We start from the raw sequence: 19,035 nt of genomic DNA, 5'->3' as shown, positions 1-19,035 counted from the left end.
TGGTTAAACGTTAGTACCCGAACGTACGAGAGACGCAATAGCTGCAGGACGTAGAATGTATCCGTCGTCGCTACTCTTTTTTCTCTCTCTCTCTCTCTCTCTCTCTCTCTCTCTCTCTCTCTCTTTCTCTCGGATGTTACTATCGCGATTTCAACGACTAGTCAACTGCGAGTGTCTGCGCGTTCCCACGAAAAATAGTCTGCTTACATCGTCACGAAATATTGCCGCCGCGTCGCGTGTAAACGAGTGCTCTCGCGAAAAGTCGATTTATGGTCCATCGGGCGAGCCGAAAAATACTATTGCGGTAAAACTCTCGTGATATATGTATATCGGCATACGTCCGGTGTCCACGAACGTGTGCGCGCGTATTTGTGCGCTGTAACGCCACGCGCAAATCGTGAATTTCTTATCGTAACTCGAATTGCGTGACGCGAGGGATTAGTTGATAAATATTTAATCGCCGTTGCACACCGAGCGTTGCCGGGAGCGTTGTTGGTCGGAAACGCGAATGCATACAGACACACACGACTGTGTACGATCTGATGAATCACATATTCATCCCTACCTTTTCATTCCCGGTTCGTCCTATTTCGATTTTCCCTATCGGCGACACCTCATGCCAGGGAAACGAGATGCACCACTGTAATTTTGTTCTTGTTACAAATGTAGATATAATATGCCAGTCGATTATTTCATAACGCTGGATATTAAAGATAAAAAAAAAGATAAACAAGGAGAGGAAAGTGAAAAGTTAAAACTAATTTAAGTAGAAATTAGACGATAACGAACGCACGGTTGTGAGCAACTTCAGTAGGGCGAGGCGAAGGAAAGGATAAAGTAACTGCAGGTGCAGCTGGGTGAGAGTGTGTTGCGAGGGCAGGTGGTAACGGTTGTAAATTATTGTCTTAATTTCTCCACAACCCTTGCTCCCCGCGGGAACCGAGTCGGTCGATTAGTTGGGCCCCGCTGTAACGCGCAGGTCCCATGCTAATTTCGCATGCCAGGAAATAATAAAGCGTGTACATTTCCTCGAGTGGTTACCTTGAAAGAAATATATACAGTATATCGATAACCAAAGTTGTTGTAAGTACAAATATCCTTCATCAGATATAACTTCATTTACCTCTGTTACTGTACTTGGGATGAAATGTGTTAAATATTGTAATTTTGCATTTCTAATTTGTATCATGTGATATTTTATTCGATTTTACACGATGTGATATTTATTTGATTCTACACGAAAAGATTTTATTGAAGTGTTGAAAAATCTGATTAAAACTTTATTTTAGCAAAACTGTTCTTAATTTATGACGAATAATTATTTATTGAAGACTATTTTAAATAGACTCGACGGAGTTTTATTCATGATTTAAATACTTCAAAGTACAAAGTAATTATATGTAAAGAATGTATATAAAAAATAAATTTTCTGTGCTCTATATATATATATATATAAATTTTATATTAGAATTATAAGAGAGAATATATATGATAGCTCACACATATAATATTATCATATTACACAAGCGAATATTAAATTTTATTCGCACTTTTTGTCTCACTTTTCTCTTTTTCGAATTTCCTCATTTTCTGATGGTTTATTATTTAATTATCTGCATTTATGTACAGTAATTTGATAAAGATATACTGTGAATGTAAATAATTTTGTTCTCATATTTCGCAAGCATATAATTTATTCTCAGACATAGCTGTATTAAATTATATATGTAATTAAAATTTTTGAATTATGATTATTAAATTTGTCAGTCATTTACTACATGTATGTCGCATACACTTTCCGTTTAGTAAAAGTATAGTATATGTAGACATAAAGCAGAAAATTTAAATACAAATATTAACTCTGTAGATATAATTTTGATTCTGTAAGTGTTTATTACGTTTATGCATTATCATACGTTTACGCATATCACATTATAATACATACAATTCTATCTCTGATATCTCATATTGTATCATAACTCTAAAATGAGTTTTAACAAGAAGAAAAATTATTCATTAATCAAACGCTAATTTCAAATTTTTCTTTTCGTTCACGTGTTTAATCTATTTAACCGAAGGTTAATTGAAATAATTAGATTCAGGCTCGAATCGTCTATAATCACGATGTCATTATTATTTCGTTACGTGATCTCGAGCTTTGATCGCGACTTGTTTGCCGATTGTATTGTTTCAAAGTATCGATCGTATTGTGTCATGTGGGCTTACCAAAGACCTCGGTATTGCGAATATCGACGAACGGCTCAACTTCGTGACTCGATTGCACCGTCGCCTCGCACCTGCAACAAGACATTCTATCATTCTTTGAAGTTGGATCGTTAGTGGCCGGTCAGACGGAAGGATAAATTATCGTATCCCATCGCGCGAAACTCGCATAAAACGAGCTCCTACCCTTCTCGCGAGTAAGCAAATGTATATTTATGAGAAGTATGCGCCGAGGTGCCATAGGCAACGGCTCTGTCGAACGACGGAAATATACGGTATGTTGTAAACACTGAAATTACCTGACGTTTATCTTGTCGCTGGCGAGATGACCCGGCTCCAGCTCGAGCAGTAGACTCGATATCGTCGAGTATAGCCCGTGCTGTTCGAACACCAAGTCCGAATCGGGCTTCACCTGGAAAAACCATCGTTCGTTGCGCAACATTTCTTTTCGCGGTGATCGAATCGAATCGCATTGAAAGTAACTTTCCATTTGCAGCATCGAGGAAGAATGAATGTCGCTCGTCGTGAAGTCGACCAATTGCTATTACAAGCTTGAAATTTGAATAAACGAGCAATTACCTTGCTGTAAATAAATCTTTGTTGTTTCTTAGAGTCGTTCACGTCAATCTAGATTAATGCTAATTATGTACATTAATTCTATCTGAGAAGTTATCATTAAGTTTAATAAGATTGACAAATCGTTGAGAAAATAAAAAATATAAAAATGCAAATATATTACAGAATAAAAAAACATTTTAGTTATAATCTCACTATTTTTTGATTTAATTAATATGTATAATGTCTTACTTTAGCGACTATAATTTAAACGTATGGATCAATATACTTCAACAGCGACCGATTAATTTAATTTGCCCTTTCACGAATATTTTATTAAATTATACCAATGTTCGCAATCATCGTTCTTGATTAGGATCTCTTCGCGTTTTTGTTCATAATGAAGAGAACTAAAATTTGAATGATCGAAACATTTGCGTTTTTGCATGCAAATGTGACTTGCATGCAATGTTTTATTATTAAAAATCTATATATATTATGTATAGGTTCTCTTTTTGATCATTTTACTTCTTTTTTTACCTTATTCTCAGTCTCTCACATTTGATTATTGTATAAAAAAACAATTAAAAACAAACTTACTTAAAAAAGGTTTAAAAAAGCGCTAAGAGTACGCTTCTCGAAAATACTTATTATTCCAAATTAAAACTCAAATGATAATATATTTATTAATTTATGTATGATAAAATTTAAATGATATGTATCTTTATAAAAATTAAAAAATTATCTTATTCGAGATAATTTTGAAAGAACTGAAGTAATATTATTTGTATAAAAGATTTAATATCAACTGACACCAAGTCAAATTCTAAAATTAAAAAATAGAATCCAAATGGTACTATTTTTATTAATTTATGTGTAATAAAAACGATACGTATCTTTGTAATAATTGCGTTTTCTTATATTCAAATCAAGTAATATGTATTCAAGTAGTAATGCTTTTGATTAAAAAAAAGATCCAAGTACCATTGATCCATTCAAGACTCCAAGTAGTAATAATTATTTATAAATCTTTTTCAAAATAGTATATATCACAAAATTGTGTTATCTTATTCAACTCAAGTGTTATCATAAAGAATTCAAAAAGTGACAGAACAAAATGAAAAAAATTTAATTTAAATACAAAAATTTTTTATGTAAAAACATAAAAGTAGCCAATTAAATATTCTCCTAAAAAGTACTATATATCAATATTAAAACCTGTGTGTTAATTAAGTGTGATTCTCGTTGGAACTGGTCCTTAAGGACGACATAAATTCAGAGCATAGGGAATATATACGTGCCTGGTAATTATACATCTAATAAATCGTAAGCCAGACTCTGTCGCGATGCCGAGGAGCAAGAGACGTCGGAGCGGCATGCAATAATGCGTCCGATATATATTGTTGTATCGCCTCAAAGAACGCAAGCGCATTGAGGAAGAAACGAGGAGCGTAAATGTGACGCCGCGGGACGACGATACGCAGCCGCGTAATGCTTCGACGTGATTGTCGATTCTACTAGATGCACACCGTGCGCAACGCTTCGCGTGCAACGTGATAAAACGAGCAAATATCGTTTAGAAACGAAGTTAATATCAGTGTGGGTAGCTTCGAGATTATCACGAGCATGATTACAGAGTATCGTGTCGAAATGGAATTAAATGTAAACAGGCATGCTGGCAAACAATGTCGATATTCTGAATAAAGTTCTTATTATTATATATGAGACACATTAAACGTTATAATAAACATTAGTTGCGAAAAAGCACAATTTTTAATGGACGTAAAATATAGGATAATCGAAAAACTGTTGCTAAACTTTGTACAAAAATAAATGTTGAAAATAGGATCAGTAAAAATATGTTATAGAGAAATATGTTACATATAGAGAAAAAAAGCAATTGTTATTCCATACTTTCAGCATTGTCTCTCGCAAGATTGGAATCGTTCAATTCAATTTGTGACTAAATAAATAAACAGATAAAATGCTGCATTTGTGATTACGATATATTGCGAGTGTATCTCGAATGACGAAATTGCAATACAAATTTATTGTGAAAGCGTCCTATACCTTATTAAATGCCACATACATAGAATGGAAAATCAGTAATGCAGATATATTTTTTACTATTTACTTTTATTAGGCTGAAAAACGTGCGTTGAAATGTATTAATGATATCTTCCAACGATCTCTTCAGACGCGTTTGTCAGATTCGCTACATCCATGTTCCGACTTCATGCAACAGTCGGATATACGGATCTCACTTTGTAATTCAAGTCCTCCAAGTTCTTTATACCCGTATGTCGTATTTTATGTGACTGGAATTTCCATTTTTTGTCGCGACAGCGACACAATTCTGCTCGCTTATTCCGCACCGCCTTTTCTCCAACTCTTTCGTTCTTCCCATTTTATTACACGTGTATGACTGTATCCTATATATTTTTCCGTCTATCTTCGAAAGTCGAGACTCAATCCCATTGTCTTCTATTAATAAGCCTTTGCCTATCCACACATTGCATATCCATCTACACACTTACTTATATACATATTCGCGTTCGTCAAATTGTTCTTGATAAGAATATTTTAGATATTTCAAATATCTAAAAATTTAACTTTTGATATACAGATCTGAAAATAATTTTATTGATTTATCAAAATAATTTCATTGAAATGTCAAGCATGAGCAATGCTGCAAATAGTTTTGACATTTTGGCAATCGATTTGGATGACCTACCGATTTGGATGACATATACTTTTTAGAATATTTAATTGGCTACTTTTATGTTTCTACATAAAAAATTTTTGTATTTGAATGTTTTAATAATATAACGAAGTTATTTTCAGATCTAGTATTTAACTAAATTTTAGATATTTTTTTAGATATTTCAACAAAACCATCCTTTTCGTGTACATGACATTTTAGAGGTTTTTGAATATTTTCTTTGCAAAAATGAAAAACTTTAGTGGGCCGCGCTTATGCGTGTACGCGTGTTAAGCAAGACGAGCAACGGTGCGGAACGTGCGAAAGTTGACGGACGAAACTTCGTCGAAAGTTTCGGTACGACATGACGCTCGTTTGAAGCACAGAATTTCGTAATTAACGAAATCGCGAGACTGCTGTGACACAGCCACGCAAATGGGGCGAAAACGACGAGCTCGTGTTTCGACGTCGTTTAAATGTTGCCGAGGACAGTCGCTATCCCTCTCTCTTTTTCTCTCTCTTCCTCTTCTAGGACGGATAAGCGTCTCTTGAGGAAAGAACGCTGATGATGTACAAAAGAGTGTATCGGCATCTCAAGAACAACGAAGATCTAGCGGATAACATTACGAATACACGTCGGAATATTTCAGCGGTCGTATATCGGCATATTATCGACAAATTCTAACGCTTTGCGTTTTCCCTATCGTTTTATGAATTCTGCAGTGCTTCCACCTGGGTTTTGTTGTCGGCTGCATACGTCCCTTTGTAGCCAGACGTGTTCTGTCCTGACGCAACTACACTATACATTCGGCTACATATATTCTACTTTGTGTAGAAATACGATGCAATTTCGTCGTCTCCTTGGCATATCTATGGCGTACTTACGCGCTATCTTTGAATAGTCGTCGTCCGGCAATTCGTCTCGGTGTGCGCTCGGTAAAAGACAAAAACGGGATAATAAGGAAATAAAAGCCGGATGATTAAATCATTTTTCAGCTATTTAGATCTTAATTTCATTGATTGTATTCGTTTCAATTGCTGCCATTTCCAATTTTTCCCTCTTTCTACGATTTTCTCACGCTATATACATATATTACAATTTTTATCCTACAGTTTTGCCTTTTTCTTTTGTTCTCCATCGAAATAGTAACAAGTTCCAATATGATAACAAGACTTCCTCCAAAAGTTTCTTGTTATCTTCCTTATTAAAACCTCTCGTGCAAGTTCTCCGATATCATAATACAAGTCATGATCTTTGATTGTAACATAATAGCTTTAATATGATTTTTTTTTTTTTAAACAAACGTGTTTTGAACAGACCAAGGAAACGAACGCGAAAAGTCGTTCCTTTGTTTTACGCATTGACTAGTATAGCTTGGCCAAAAATAATTCATTAGGACCAGCGAAATTATTCTCCATCTGTTGCCGTCCCTTGCAGACACAAACCACGACTACAACATAATGTTCGTTATGGCCAAGTGTTGCTGGCGGCATTGTAAGTCTACAATGTAGAACATTTTCTTTTATAGTAACATAATTCGTAAAAATACTCATTTAGTCGGTATAACAACGACCGTCGAGGAGTGCTGCCATTTTCGCCGCTCTTATACGATGACAAAGGGTTAAAAAACAAGTAGTTATCACGAAAGTAGGGATTTGGAAGGCAGCTGGTCTCGCTTTTTCTTGGATTATAATCTGGAATGACCTTATCTTCTTATGCACGACTAAGAGAGTAGAAGAAAAAGTCAGAATATTTTTGCAGTTGTAAAAAGTTGCTTTTTAAATTTTGCACAACACATATATAAATATTTGAAACTATTTTTCCATTAGAAAAATATTTAAAATAAATAATTCTCTTGAAATAAAAACTGAATAATGTAGCAATTATTACGGATGTATTACATGTATTTTTTAGTAAAATAAAAAAGTTGTGGATTTTCCTATATTTTATTTTGAATGTTTTATATTTGAAAATTTTTCTATATTGTATTTGAATATAAAACGTTTGACAACGATCTAATATGGATCAAAAATTATTTCAATAAGAAAAATAATTAAGATAAAAATGAGAAAATTTTTATTCAAACTAATAAACTGTATGTTAAATATTGATCTTATTGAACTATTTCATATATATAAAACAATTATTTTTATTATTTATTTTTATTTATAATAAATTTTTTATATAATATATTTATAATAAAATTGTAATAAAATAATTTATTATAATAAATTATAATAAATTTATAAATAAAAATTTATAAATAAAATTGTAATAAAATAAACTTTATAATAAAATATATAATAAATTTATAATAAAATTAAATAATCACGTTGTTATGAATTACATAAGTTGATTAAAAATTAATGTCAGATGTACCTAATTTTTTCATAAGTTGCTAACGTTAGTAAAACAATATATAAACTATTATATTTTTGTTTACATTATTCATTTTTTATGTATTTTATATATATTTTATACGTAAAATATCAATACTAATCATTTTTTGTAGAGATTATACACTTGATATATTTGTAACACAAAATATTGAGGAGAGTGCGTACCACTTAACCTATTTTATATTTTCCGTTTAGCACTGTTTTTTGCAAATGAATATTGTAGCTTGAGGTATTAGATGCTTATTATTACATGTTAACTTTTCACCAATAACAAATTAATTTGCTATAAGTCTTTTTGTAACATACTGTACAAGGTACGATTTAGGCAATTGATCGCCTAATCGTACCTATAGGTATTTTTTATCGTATTCTTTTTTAAAGTATTGAATTTATGAATGAAAATAATTGAAAATATAAGATTAATAAAAGAAATCATTAACTAATATCTAAAAATTAATTAATACCTACCTAATATTAATAATTTATTGAAGAAAATCAAATATTTTATCATTATTAAATAACAACAATAAAAAGATAAATAATGTAATCAAAATAAAATTAGCTGAAACATATTTTTGACATTCGTATTGATATCAATTATTATTGTCAGTTATCAGTGTTACCTTGTTGATGATATGATTTAGGAAACTTGAAGGATTTTGTAAAAATATCGATTTAATCTTTATAATAGTTGCAAATATATGAATATATATACAGTGAATGTAAAATATTCTACAATAAATCTTCTTTTATAAAAATACAAAAATTTATAATAAAATTGGACAATCAGGTTGTTATCAATTACATAAATTGATTAAAAATTAATGTCATACTTAATTTTTTAATAACCTGCTAACGTTAGTAAAACAAGATATAGACTATTATATTTTTGTTTACATTATTCATTTTTTATGTATTTTATATTATTGCTACTAAATGTTGCCTATATTAAATAATAATATAAAATATTGAGAGAAGTAAGATTTAGCCAACCAGCATTTGGCAACTCTCCCTTACAATTTAAAATTACATTAAAAATTAAAAATTATAATACTATACGAAGTGCTGAATAGTAGAAATTAAATACAAAATTTATTCACTGATCGTAAACGTGAAATGAAACCTATAAGTTTGGAGAAAAACTGAAGAAAGAAGCACCCTAAAAATCGAATGTTCAATCTCTATAACTGCCTTTATCGTCACTCTATGATGACAATACGATTTTTCTATCACGCTGTTCATCCACGACATATTCCTCAAGTTGGCGAATGATCGAACTTTTTCGTTTCGTGAGATTACTTGACTCGCGTTAACAGGTTTTTCGAGTCTCGTGACACGAACATTTCCGAAACAATATTACTTGTTAAGTGCTATACTAAACTCGCGCAACTTCTAATGGACGTCGTTGGGAGCGTTGCAAAGTTTTCTCGAAAGGAAAACGGTTCGAAAGGGGGCAGAAGGCATAAGCGAGAGGTGTATTTCCCGCGGAAAAGGAAGATCGGAGTCCGAAAGATAAGGAAGAAAGTTTCAACGCCGCCGCATGCGATTCACTGTAAGGCTCTAGAGGAGCGTCGCTCGTTATATTGGTGTAATCTTCGGGGTCTTTAAAGCTTCGTCGAAAAGCACTTGCACTTTACGTGACGTGATTTGCCTATTCTCGATGTAAGAGTGTCGTTTATTGACATTCTCCCGCGTGGTTCCATCCGTGCACATCGCAGCCGACGGGTAATCTCTCGTGTAAACGATGAAAAAGACGGCCCATTTCAAGTTTCGCTAATTGAATAGTCAAGACGCCATAATGTTTTCGGCAGAGTTACGATCCTCCTGAGAGAAACACTCATTGTCAGTTATAACAATACTTGTTCCACTGTATACTTAAGTTAATGTAATAAGAATACAAATTGCGAAAACTATCAACATTTTTTTTTCACTACACGGACAGAACTGTCACTTAAAATTTATTCTGAAAATATGATAGTTGTGGTACAATTTTAAAGATTTTTTATTATGCACTTCAGTAAAATTAATCAAACTTATTATATATTTTATTGTAGTTTTATTAATGAATGAAAAAATTTACATAAAATTTTTCGAAATACAGTATTATTCCAGGACTATTATATTTTCAGAGTAAATTCTAAGAAAAAAATTCTCTCCGCTCTCTATATATGCTCAAGTTATAATCCTTTTAATGGATAAGTTTAACTTAGATGTAGTCACTTCATTTTTTATGTAAACGATTATTTGGGATGTACCCTAATTAAAATCATATTAAGCTTATTGTAAATTATTAATTGTTTTCCGATTTAATAGTTCATATTTGAGAATGTATTATGGATATTGATTTAATTATAATTTTTTGAAAAAATTAATTAGAATCCAGACAAATATTAAATGAAATATTATAAATATTATAAATATTATAAATACGTTAAATAGCTTAATATGATATTTCTAAAAAGTGAAAGTTTTAATGAACATAATGTTTTTTTGCGGATTTTTGATGGAATTGCACATTTAAAGATTTGTAGAGAATAGTTATTAAAAAAATATGTTAAACATATCCATACAAAATAATATTTCACATTTCACATTTTTTCGTCGCTAGAGTATAAAAATATTAATTGTCGGATTAATCTGTGTTCTCTTTTAGCTTAATCCTTATATTATTTCCAGATATATATTATTTCCAGTATGTCTAACTATTCCTATTATTCTCATTAATAGGGTAGTAGACAAAAAATAATTATATGAGTATATGCCGCGGTCAAAAAAGAAAAAACTGGAGATATTCTCGCCATTTATCTTCAACGATTTTATCAAACTTCTTCCCTATTCTCGCTTAGAGCCAAGAAGTACGTCCGGGTTTTCTTCACCCGACAACGCCGATAACGATACATCAATATGCATGCGATAGAAGCTCCGGCGGCCTCGAGCGATAGAAGGATTGAATTATTCGTGACGTGGCGAGAGAAAGGAAACTTTGTAATAATAACGTAAAACGAGAGAAATAAGAATCCCGCCCGCCGAATAGAACTTTCTCTCTATCTCTCTCTCTTTCTCATTATTTCTCTCTCTTTCTCTCTCTCTCTCTTTCTTTTCTGCTCTCATTTACACACACACACACACACACACACACACACACACACACACACACACACACACATGCGCATCTTTACGTCGATTTATCGCATGTCTGTTCTTGTTGCGTGAAAAACAGACACGACGTATGGCAAACGAGTGTTAGATTCAAAAACATTCGTGAAAAACGTACGACTGAGACAAGAATAAAATCTATTTCCGGATTTATCTTAGATCATCGTACGGCAAGAGGAGATATAATAATTAAGCGGAGACTCGCGCAAATCCTTCATTTTTTTCCCGGTAGCTTCCTCCATCGCAAATTGACTCTTTTCTATTGCACGTCGCGAATTAATTAGAGAACCGTAGCTTTTTTCTCGCTCTCGTCTCTTTCTTTTGAATGCGTGCTTTTGACTCTCCTTTTATCTGATTTTCGCGATTATTTCCACGGGGTTACAAACGGAGAGTTCGAAACTAACGGCAGGAGAATAATATTATAGGTGGGCAAAACCACAGCGCAAACTGATCGCGCATTACAAGGCTTCCAAGTACTGGAATATCGGCGCACAGTGATGGCCGGTGCAGCTGTACGAGGGATCCGTTTCGCCGATCGTTAATTGGAGCTTTGGCTCATCAAGCGTCGCCGTTGCTTACGCGATGAAATCGAGCCACATCGCCGCGATGGTCAAACTCTCAGTCGGCTTACCGTGGAACCAGCTTGCCATTCGCGCTCTCCCTCCTCTCCCTCCCTCGCCTCCCTCCCCCTCCCCTCCCCCTCCCCTCCCCCCTCCACACACACACACACACACACACACACACACACACATACATTTTCCATCCCCTCACTAGTACCGATGCAATCCCGTCCAACCTCAACGCGTGACCGCTTCTGTCCGCCAGTGTTATCCACGTGCTATTCCAAGCTTCACCGTTATACATATATGTATCCTATAGATTTTGTACAAGTTTTGTCATTCATGTGACAGCGGGTACACGCTATAAACGCTCCCATTCGGCAAAGATATCACATTGGAAATAAATAACATTGACCATTTTTTTCTTACCGTACATCTAGTTTGTTTATCTGTATTATCTTTGACCGAAATGATTGAAAGTTCAATGCGCAGACAACATTTCTATTTTGTGCAACATTTTCCTCGATGCTGCGAAAAATATAAACGTTGAAAAACTATTGCACTCACCTGCTGGCCATTAACGAACCATCTGAGTTTTGCGGCAGGATGGGACTTGCCGCTGGTGCAATTCAGCGCAAGCACGTCTCCGCTGGCGTATACCTTTTCCTCTCCGGTTATCGTTGGCCTTTCTTGAGGTAGTGCTGCGAAACAATTTGAGAAAATTGTTAGATGTACCCGTGGTACGTGTGCGTTAATTATACGACATGACGCCGTTCATTTTAGCTCGTCTTAAAGCTACTGTTGTTTTATTTCTAAGACAGAAAAGAAGTATATATTTTATATTGTATAATCTGATTGTAAATATAGTATTATATACAAGATGTCCCACAATTACTGCATTTTCTCTTAAGAATGTATTCTTGAGAAAATTTCGAGACGAAAATCCTAATACAAAAATGTCGAGGCTATAATATTTTTAGAATTATAATTAGTTAAAGATAAGTTTGTAATTAAAAAACTATCATAGCCTTGATATTTTCGACTTTTGTCTTAGAATGTTCAAAAGAATCTAGAAATAATAATAGAGGCTATAAAAATAAAATGGTTTTTTTTATTTATACATATAGCATTTAAAGTTAGCTTATAACTAAAAAGTTATTGTAATCTCGACATTTTTGTATTAAGATTTTCGTCTCAAAATTATCTCAAGAATACTTAAAAGAATTTTTAAAAGCAAATGCGGTTATGGAACATTCTGTATATAAAAAGAAAAGAAATGTTGCGCAATTTTTTCTGTAATTCTAAATTGCCGTACATGTATAAAATAATCTCATTCTAGAAATAAAATTTGCAAATACTATTCAAAAGAAATTACCTTCTTAACTTCTAAGAAAAGAAAGAGAGAAAGAGCACGAAGAGACAATTCTCAGAATGCGGTTGCTTATCTCAGCCTTATTCTCCCAGGACGTCTAATACTAAACCCCACATTGTTTCGGCGGTATAAAAAACAGCTTTTCTCTTTGGGAACTTTGCATGGTAAGGCATATAAAGTCGGGCGCGCCATTAGCAAGAAGTTTTACTGCCACTAAACGCGTTTATTAACCGAGCTTTAGATCTCGTGCATTTTAAATTTTGGCGTATACGTGCCGCTCGCGTTAATGTTCTTCATAATGAAGCGGCCATACGCCGTCGCGTAGACACGATTAATAGTCGAAGCCGAGAAAGTGAGCTCCATAAGAATGCATCGGGGATTAGGTGCGCTCGCTTGGGAAACACTCGCGAAATTTACGACGACGGTCGAAACCGAACGCGCGTTTGTTTGATGCGTATATTTTCTGCCAAACAGAGTATTCTCTGGATAGAAAATAGATGCTCTCTTTTATTTACAAATTGACGTTAAAGCTTGATTTTTATTTTTAACTTTGCTTTTTTTAAATTAAAATAATTTTGACTTTTTTTACATGGCTATATGTTTTTTGTAACAAATTTAAAATTAAAAAGATTTTGATGTGCGGTATCGTATTTTCGAATTTAATCTTTTTTACTAAATTATATGCGAAAAATCCGTAAAATAATAAGATTTCTACAGCATTACAGAAATAATTTCTGTAAAATTTCTATTTAAATTAAGAATTTTTTTTCCATTAATCTTCTTAGACGAATGTTATTTAAATAAATAAATTATATATATCCATGAATAGATACTTATCGATTATGCTTACATTATTTAGTTTGGTAATATAATGCACATTAAATTCAATATCAATTTAAAAAAAATGATCTGTTTTTTATATCATTATATGTATATATATATATAAAAGGAACAGAATTTCTTGGCTGCATTAAAACTTGATTTCCGTAGTCGTTTTCTCCATTATAATTAAATCGACTCCATTGGGTTAATATAAGACGACCGGATAATTTTTATCAAAATCACTCTCGAAGATACCATCTCGATAAAAGTGCATCTTCTAGATAAGCTTCTAAAGCCACCGTGACACTCCGTTCGGAATATTCAACGAAGCCATTTCAGGTCTTACAATAACCATCTTCTCAATCCTACCTAACTGACGTTTCCGCCGGAAGCTGCGTTAATAACGTTTCTAACTAACAAATGTGAGTTATTTGTTTTTATTTTCAGTTGAATAAATTTTAAATGAATTGAATTACTATTAAATTATTTCATGCATGAGTATGTTACATTGTAATCAGTTCAAATAAAATGTTAGCGGAAAAACATTTTTTGAAAAGTATATGAAATTTCTTTTGAATTTTATAAACCTATCGAGTTGATAGACAAAAAAGACAAACAAATAATATTATTATGAAAAACAAAAAACGTAATTAAAATTTTGGATGCCGTCGAAAAAAGTTTTTTTTGCAAAAATGGATAATTAATATTGATGTGACAAATATAGCGGATGATATAGCGGACATAGATATTGATTGAGCAACTAGCAAATTCCCATGCTCTTAGCATGCTTTAACATTTGGCAATAAAGTTATCGTCTTGCCGACAGGCGACGAAATAAATTCGAATAATTCACGCTCGCTTACTTCCGTTGAAACGCACTCGCTCGACGCGATCGAACTTGCACATTAGTGAAAGAGATGAGATGAAAAAAAAAGAAAAAGTGCAAGAGTTCGACCGTTAGGAGAAAGTGAGATGTAATCAGCTATGAAAACGCAATCAGATATCTATTTTTATGCAAACGAAAAAAAGAATAACTATGTCCGACAGCAAAAAAAGCTAGATTATCTCCAATACAAAATCCAGCTGTCTGTGAGTTCATCTTACGTTTATGCATGTTTAATAGAAAATCGGATATTTTACTTTTGTATCTCGATGTCCAATTATACTGAATTTTTTTGTGATGGTTCACAGCTCAAAATTCACTACAATCGCGAGTAAAAGGCCGCAAGGCGCACGACGCAGGTTATCGATCTTTCCGCGAGCTAGTGCGAGGGAGGAAATTTCGTCGCAAAGATGCAGTGAGAGACGAAAAGCCGACAGGCCGGCAAAACTTGGCACGACGACAGCCTCCTCGAGACTTCTACAACGATCTTAAAATTTCCCCCCCCCCTCCTCCTCCCCCGTCTATCCTATCACCCTTCTTCCATCTTCAACGAGTGTCTTGCTCGCGCTGGCGCGCGGAACATCCTGAGTCTCTTTCACTTTTTCCGTCTTTTTTTGTAGGTGCCCATGGCGGCTTCGACGATGCCTAGTTACGGCTTAAGACTTACGGTGCCGTAATATTTATCGCGTTTCGACGGCTTTATGTACACTTAAACTTTAACGTCCACGCTTCACGCCACTCGGAATTCTGTGCTCTTCGTGGGAACGTGGGCGAAAACGCACGTCCGTTGACTTCCTTTTTCTCTTTCTCAAGTCGATCGAATGACGCGACACGACGAGAAATAACGGCGTGGTCTTTTTCTTTCGGAATTCTGCAAGTTGGTACGTTTCACATCTCAGTGATGTCGGAAAGCGCGTGATACTGACTCCCGTGCGATTAACTTTCTCGCATTAGCGACCCTTATAGAAATAATTAATACTGGTTAATATAATATTAAAAATTTATTATTTTGGAATGAATTATTTTGGAATTTTATTTTTTCTTTGGAATGAAATCTCATTCTACTAAAGAAAATTCTGCTAGTCTTGAAAAGAGAGACAGAATTTTTAGTCTTTAAGAGTGAGATTTTATTCTTTAGAGTGAGATTTCAGATGTCTAAAGAATTTAAAAAGCTTAATATTTTTGATAGTCAAAATAAGTAATTAATTTTACATTTCTATATTAAATTTCTCTAAGAAAAACTAATCATCATTTATTTGATGCTTTGAAGAAACATTCTGCTTCTCAAAAGTTTGAAGTGCCCTTTAATTTTTAAGTTGTTTATTAGCAATAATATTAAACTGACAGTCAATTTTAATTTATGAATTTATCAATTTAATTTATGAATTATTTCAGATTCAGTTTAAGATTGCGTTTCAATTCCGACAAATTGAATCAGCGCGCAGTTAGAATTAAAAAATAAATTTGAAAAATTTATACATATTATTAATCACCAAGATCGACTCTGATCATATGTAAGATTGTTTTTCTTATTTGTGTTAAAGTTTCACTATTAGTAAATAAAAGATGATAAACTTTCTTTTCGAAATATATAAGTTATATTCTACACATTTGATAATACATCTCGTAATTAAATGTATGATGAATATGTATATTTCTATGTATAATGCGATTGCATGAGAAAATTTTTGAGAGCGCAAAGTAAAACTGTTATTTATATCACATAAAAAGTAATTATTTTTTCAATCAAAATTGTTTTCATGACTCGTAGGCTCTTATTGCATGCTTTATATTTTTCGGTACTGACAAAACAAAATATAAAATTATTAAATTCTATTAATTACATTTCAGCCAGTGAATTACACGTCCGTTTTTAAATGTATCTCCTTTATTGAATTGTTAACGACATACGCGAAATTATTTTTGTTACGTGCAACGTAACTTCCGCGCGAGCGGATAGCCGTTTGAAGAATTAACTGAAGAATAAATGCGCTTAATGTACATATTGTTGTTTACATTTTTCGTCGGTATTTTCTTTCTGCAATAATTCTAAAATCCGTTCACCGCAGCCCACATGAATTTGCCGTTCACGAATTATATTCATTTACGAAAGGTAGGCAGTGTATTGTGGCGAAATAATTATAAGACGATTACGTCTACCAATAGCGGGGCGAGTCCCTCGTAATCGTGTCTACCACCTTCTCTTCTCTTGTTCGTACCGCCCACGCTGAGATGAGTTAATATCCAACTCGGAGCCACTATGTACCATGTATCGCCCACTTTGACCGTATGATAATCCTATTGCAACGGATACCGTATCTAACGTGTGCTTGAGATAATTAGATACGCTTCCTTTGATCCTCGTAAGAACAGCATACGCAGCCTACGCACACGACCATACGTATTGGTATATCCATCATGGATTGATCAATCAGTATCCGAAATGTCACGTGGGAGTCACGTGTTGCGATCACATTCGAAAGTGCAATCTTGAAAAAAAGAAATTAGCGTAATATGCCAGACTCGCGCGTCCGGTGCCGCGTTTACTATTTCATACTTTTGCTTTGTCACGGGATAAATCTGTCATATTTGCAGTATTACACATATCAATGCTGTATTTCGCCGCTGTATCATATAGCTGGTAAAAGCGCTTGCATTCAGAAATCGCAGAATACACCGAGATCAAATAACAAATGAATAACAGACAAGCAAAAAAAGAGGGCAGATGACGTTTTCAGTGTAGATTATTGATGAATTTGTAACTCCGCACGGACGCGTATGTACGTGCGTTCGATGGTGCAATCAAATAAAGAGCTGAACGATTAATCAATCAAACTGTTATTCGTTTACCCGCTTGAACTGGTCAGTGGAGCAAACGATTATCTGTTTGTCCATCTAATCAATGAAGCGATTATATGGCTGTTTTTTTATCCGTTACAAGGTAACGGGAAATCTGAAAAAACGCCAATATAACGTTCAAATTAAAGGACAGGTATAATTATATGACATGTACAATTTTATAATTTGATATTCTTCGCTATCATTTCATTCATTAAAATGATAATTTTTTAAATAACTTCATAATAATAACATTGCATATTTTTATAATAAATGCGGAATTTGCATTTCTAGAAATGGATATAAAATTTACATTGCATGGCAATTTGAAAAAATATAACTATTTTCCATTATAATTTATATTTAAAAAATTTCTTATCCTAAATATTAATTCGAATTAAAATATTTTAAATTACAATATTCAATCTTTTTCAATTGTTTTTAATTACATTCTCGATTATCTCTCGATTACTTTCAATTCATATTTTTCTCTGTCAAAGTTATCGATCGTCTTTTATATTATATTTACCATTCGTTTAATCTCATTAGTGTGCAACTATTTCAATAAGGCGAACTTGACATTCAGTAATTACCACATTCTCCGACTGCTAGATTGTCTTGCGAATAATACCGAATCTCAATAACACTTGCAAACTTACACGGCTCTGTAATCTGATATCGCCAGCACTTTGGTGGTGAGTTGCTGTTAATTTCGCGAACTAATCGGTCCATCGTAGCCGGATGAACGTGTAAACGTGATAGCGAATTCACAGTTAGAATGGCGGGCTCATTCCACCGTCAAGGATGATGGAACGTCACGAAAGATAGCTGCAAGTATCGACTCCTAGTTTCCTTCATCAGGAGACATGGTTTTCTCTTTCTCTCTTGCTTTCAGTATATTATTGCTGAACTCGACCACGTCGTAGTCTTTAGTCGAGTTACCAAAGGATAGACGACGACGCGGTCGCGTTCAAAAGCATTATTAATTAAACGCGACACCGGCCCACTCACCTATGACCTCCATTCTCGCCTCGGCACTGACTGTATTAAAGCTCGGCCCCTCCCCGTTAACTTCGCACTTGTACATGCCGGTGGCATGAAGATTTGCGTCCTGCAGCATCACTATCTGATCATTCGAGCGAGATTTCTGAAACAGAAAGTGCGATCTCGTTTTATGACGAATCGAGGAAGGAATAATGCGTTGAAGAATTATTAAGAATGGATCTTACTTAAATGAAAATTATATCAATCTATTTAAACATCCCATTTGATCTAGATAACAAACGTTATTTATCACTTTGATATCCAAATGTATAGATGTCAATATGACGACAATTAACGTCATTTTCTCTAAGGAATAATATTTATCAACTAATTTTAATATGACTTGATGTGTCATATTAAAAATCTTTTCCTTTCTCACTTGTCATATTTGATTGCGCAGAGATATTTCTATAAGCGTGCTGAATTTTTAATTGTAAATTGTATGTTATGAAAAGTCGGAAATATCAATTTAAAAATAATT

The 19,035-nt window shown here is 33.6% G+C and overlaps 1 protein-coding gene across 1 annotated transcript; it reads right to left on the bottom strand.

Annotated features, from left to right (window-relative positions):
* Positions 1-2,212: 2,212 nt before the first annotated feature.
* LOC105623971 (cell adhesion molecule 2-like) lies at positions 2,213-18,630 on the bottom strand. The gene is made up of 4 exons (XM_012205340.1): positions 18,522-18,630; positions 12,163-12,296; positions 2,523-2,635; positions 2,213-2,297 (listed from the first exon to the last, which is right to left on the bottom strand). Exons 1-4 carry the CDS (start codon positions 18,628-18,630, stop codon positions 2,213-2,215), a joined length of 441 nt encoding a protein of 146 aa, XP_012060730.1.
* Positions 18,631-19,035: the final 405 nt, after the last annotated feature.

This window comes from Atta cephalotes, assembly GCF_000143395.1.
Source record: "Atta cephalotes unplaced genomic scaffold scaffold00069, whole genome shotgun sequence".
In the NCBI taxonomy this organism is placed as follows: Eukaryota; Metazoa; Arthropoda; class Insecta; order Hymenoptera; family Formicidae; genus Atta; species Atta cephalotes.
Note: the sequence above shows the minus strand (reverse complement) of the source record. Positions and strands in the feature narration are given on the sequence as shown.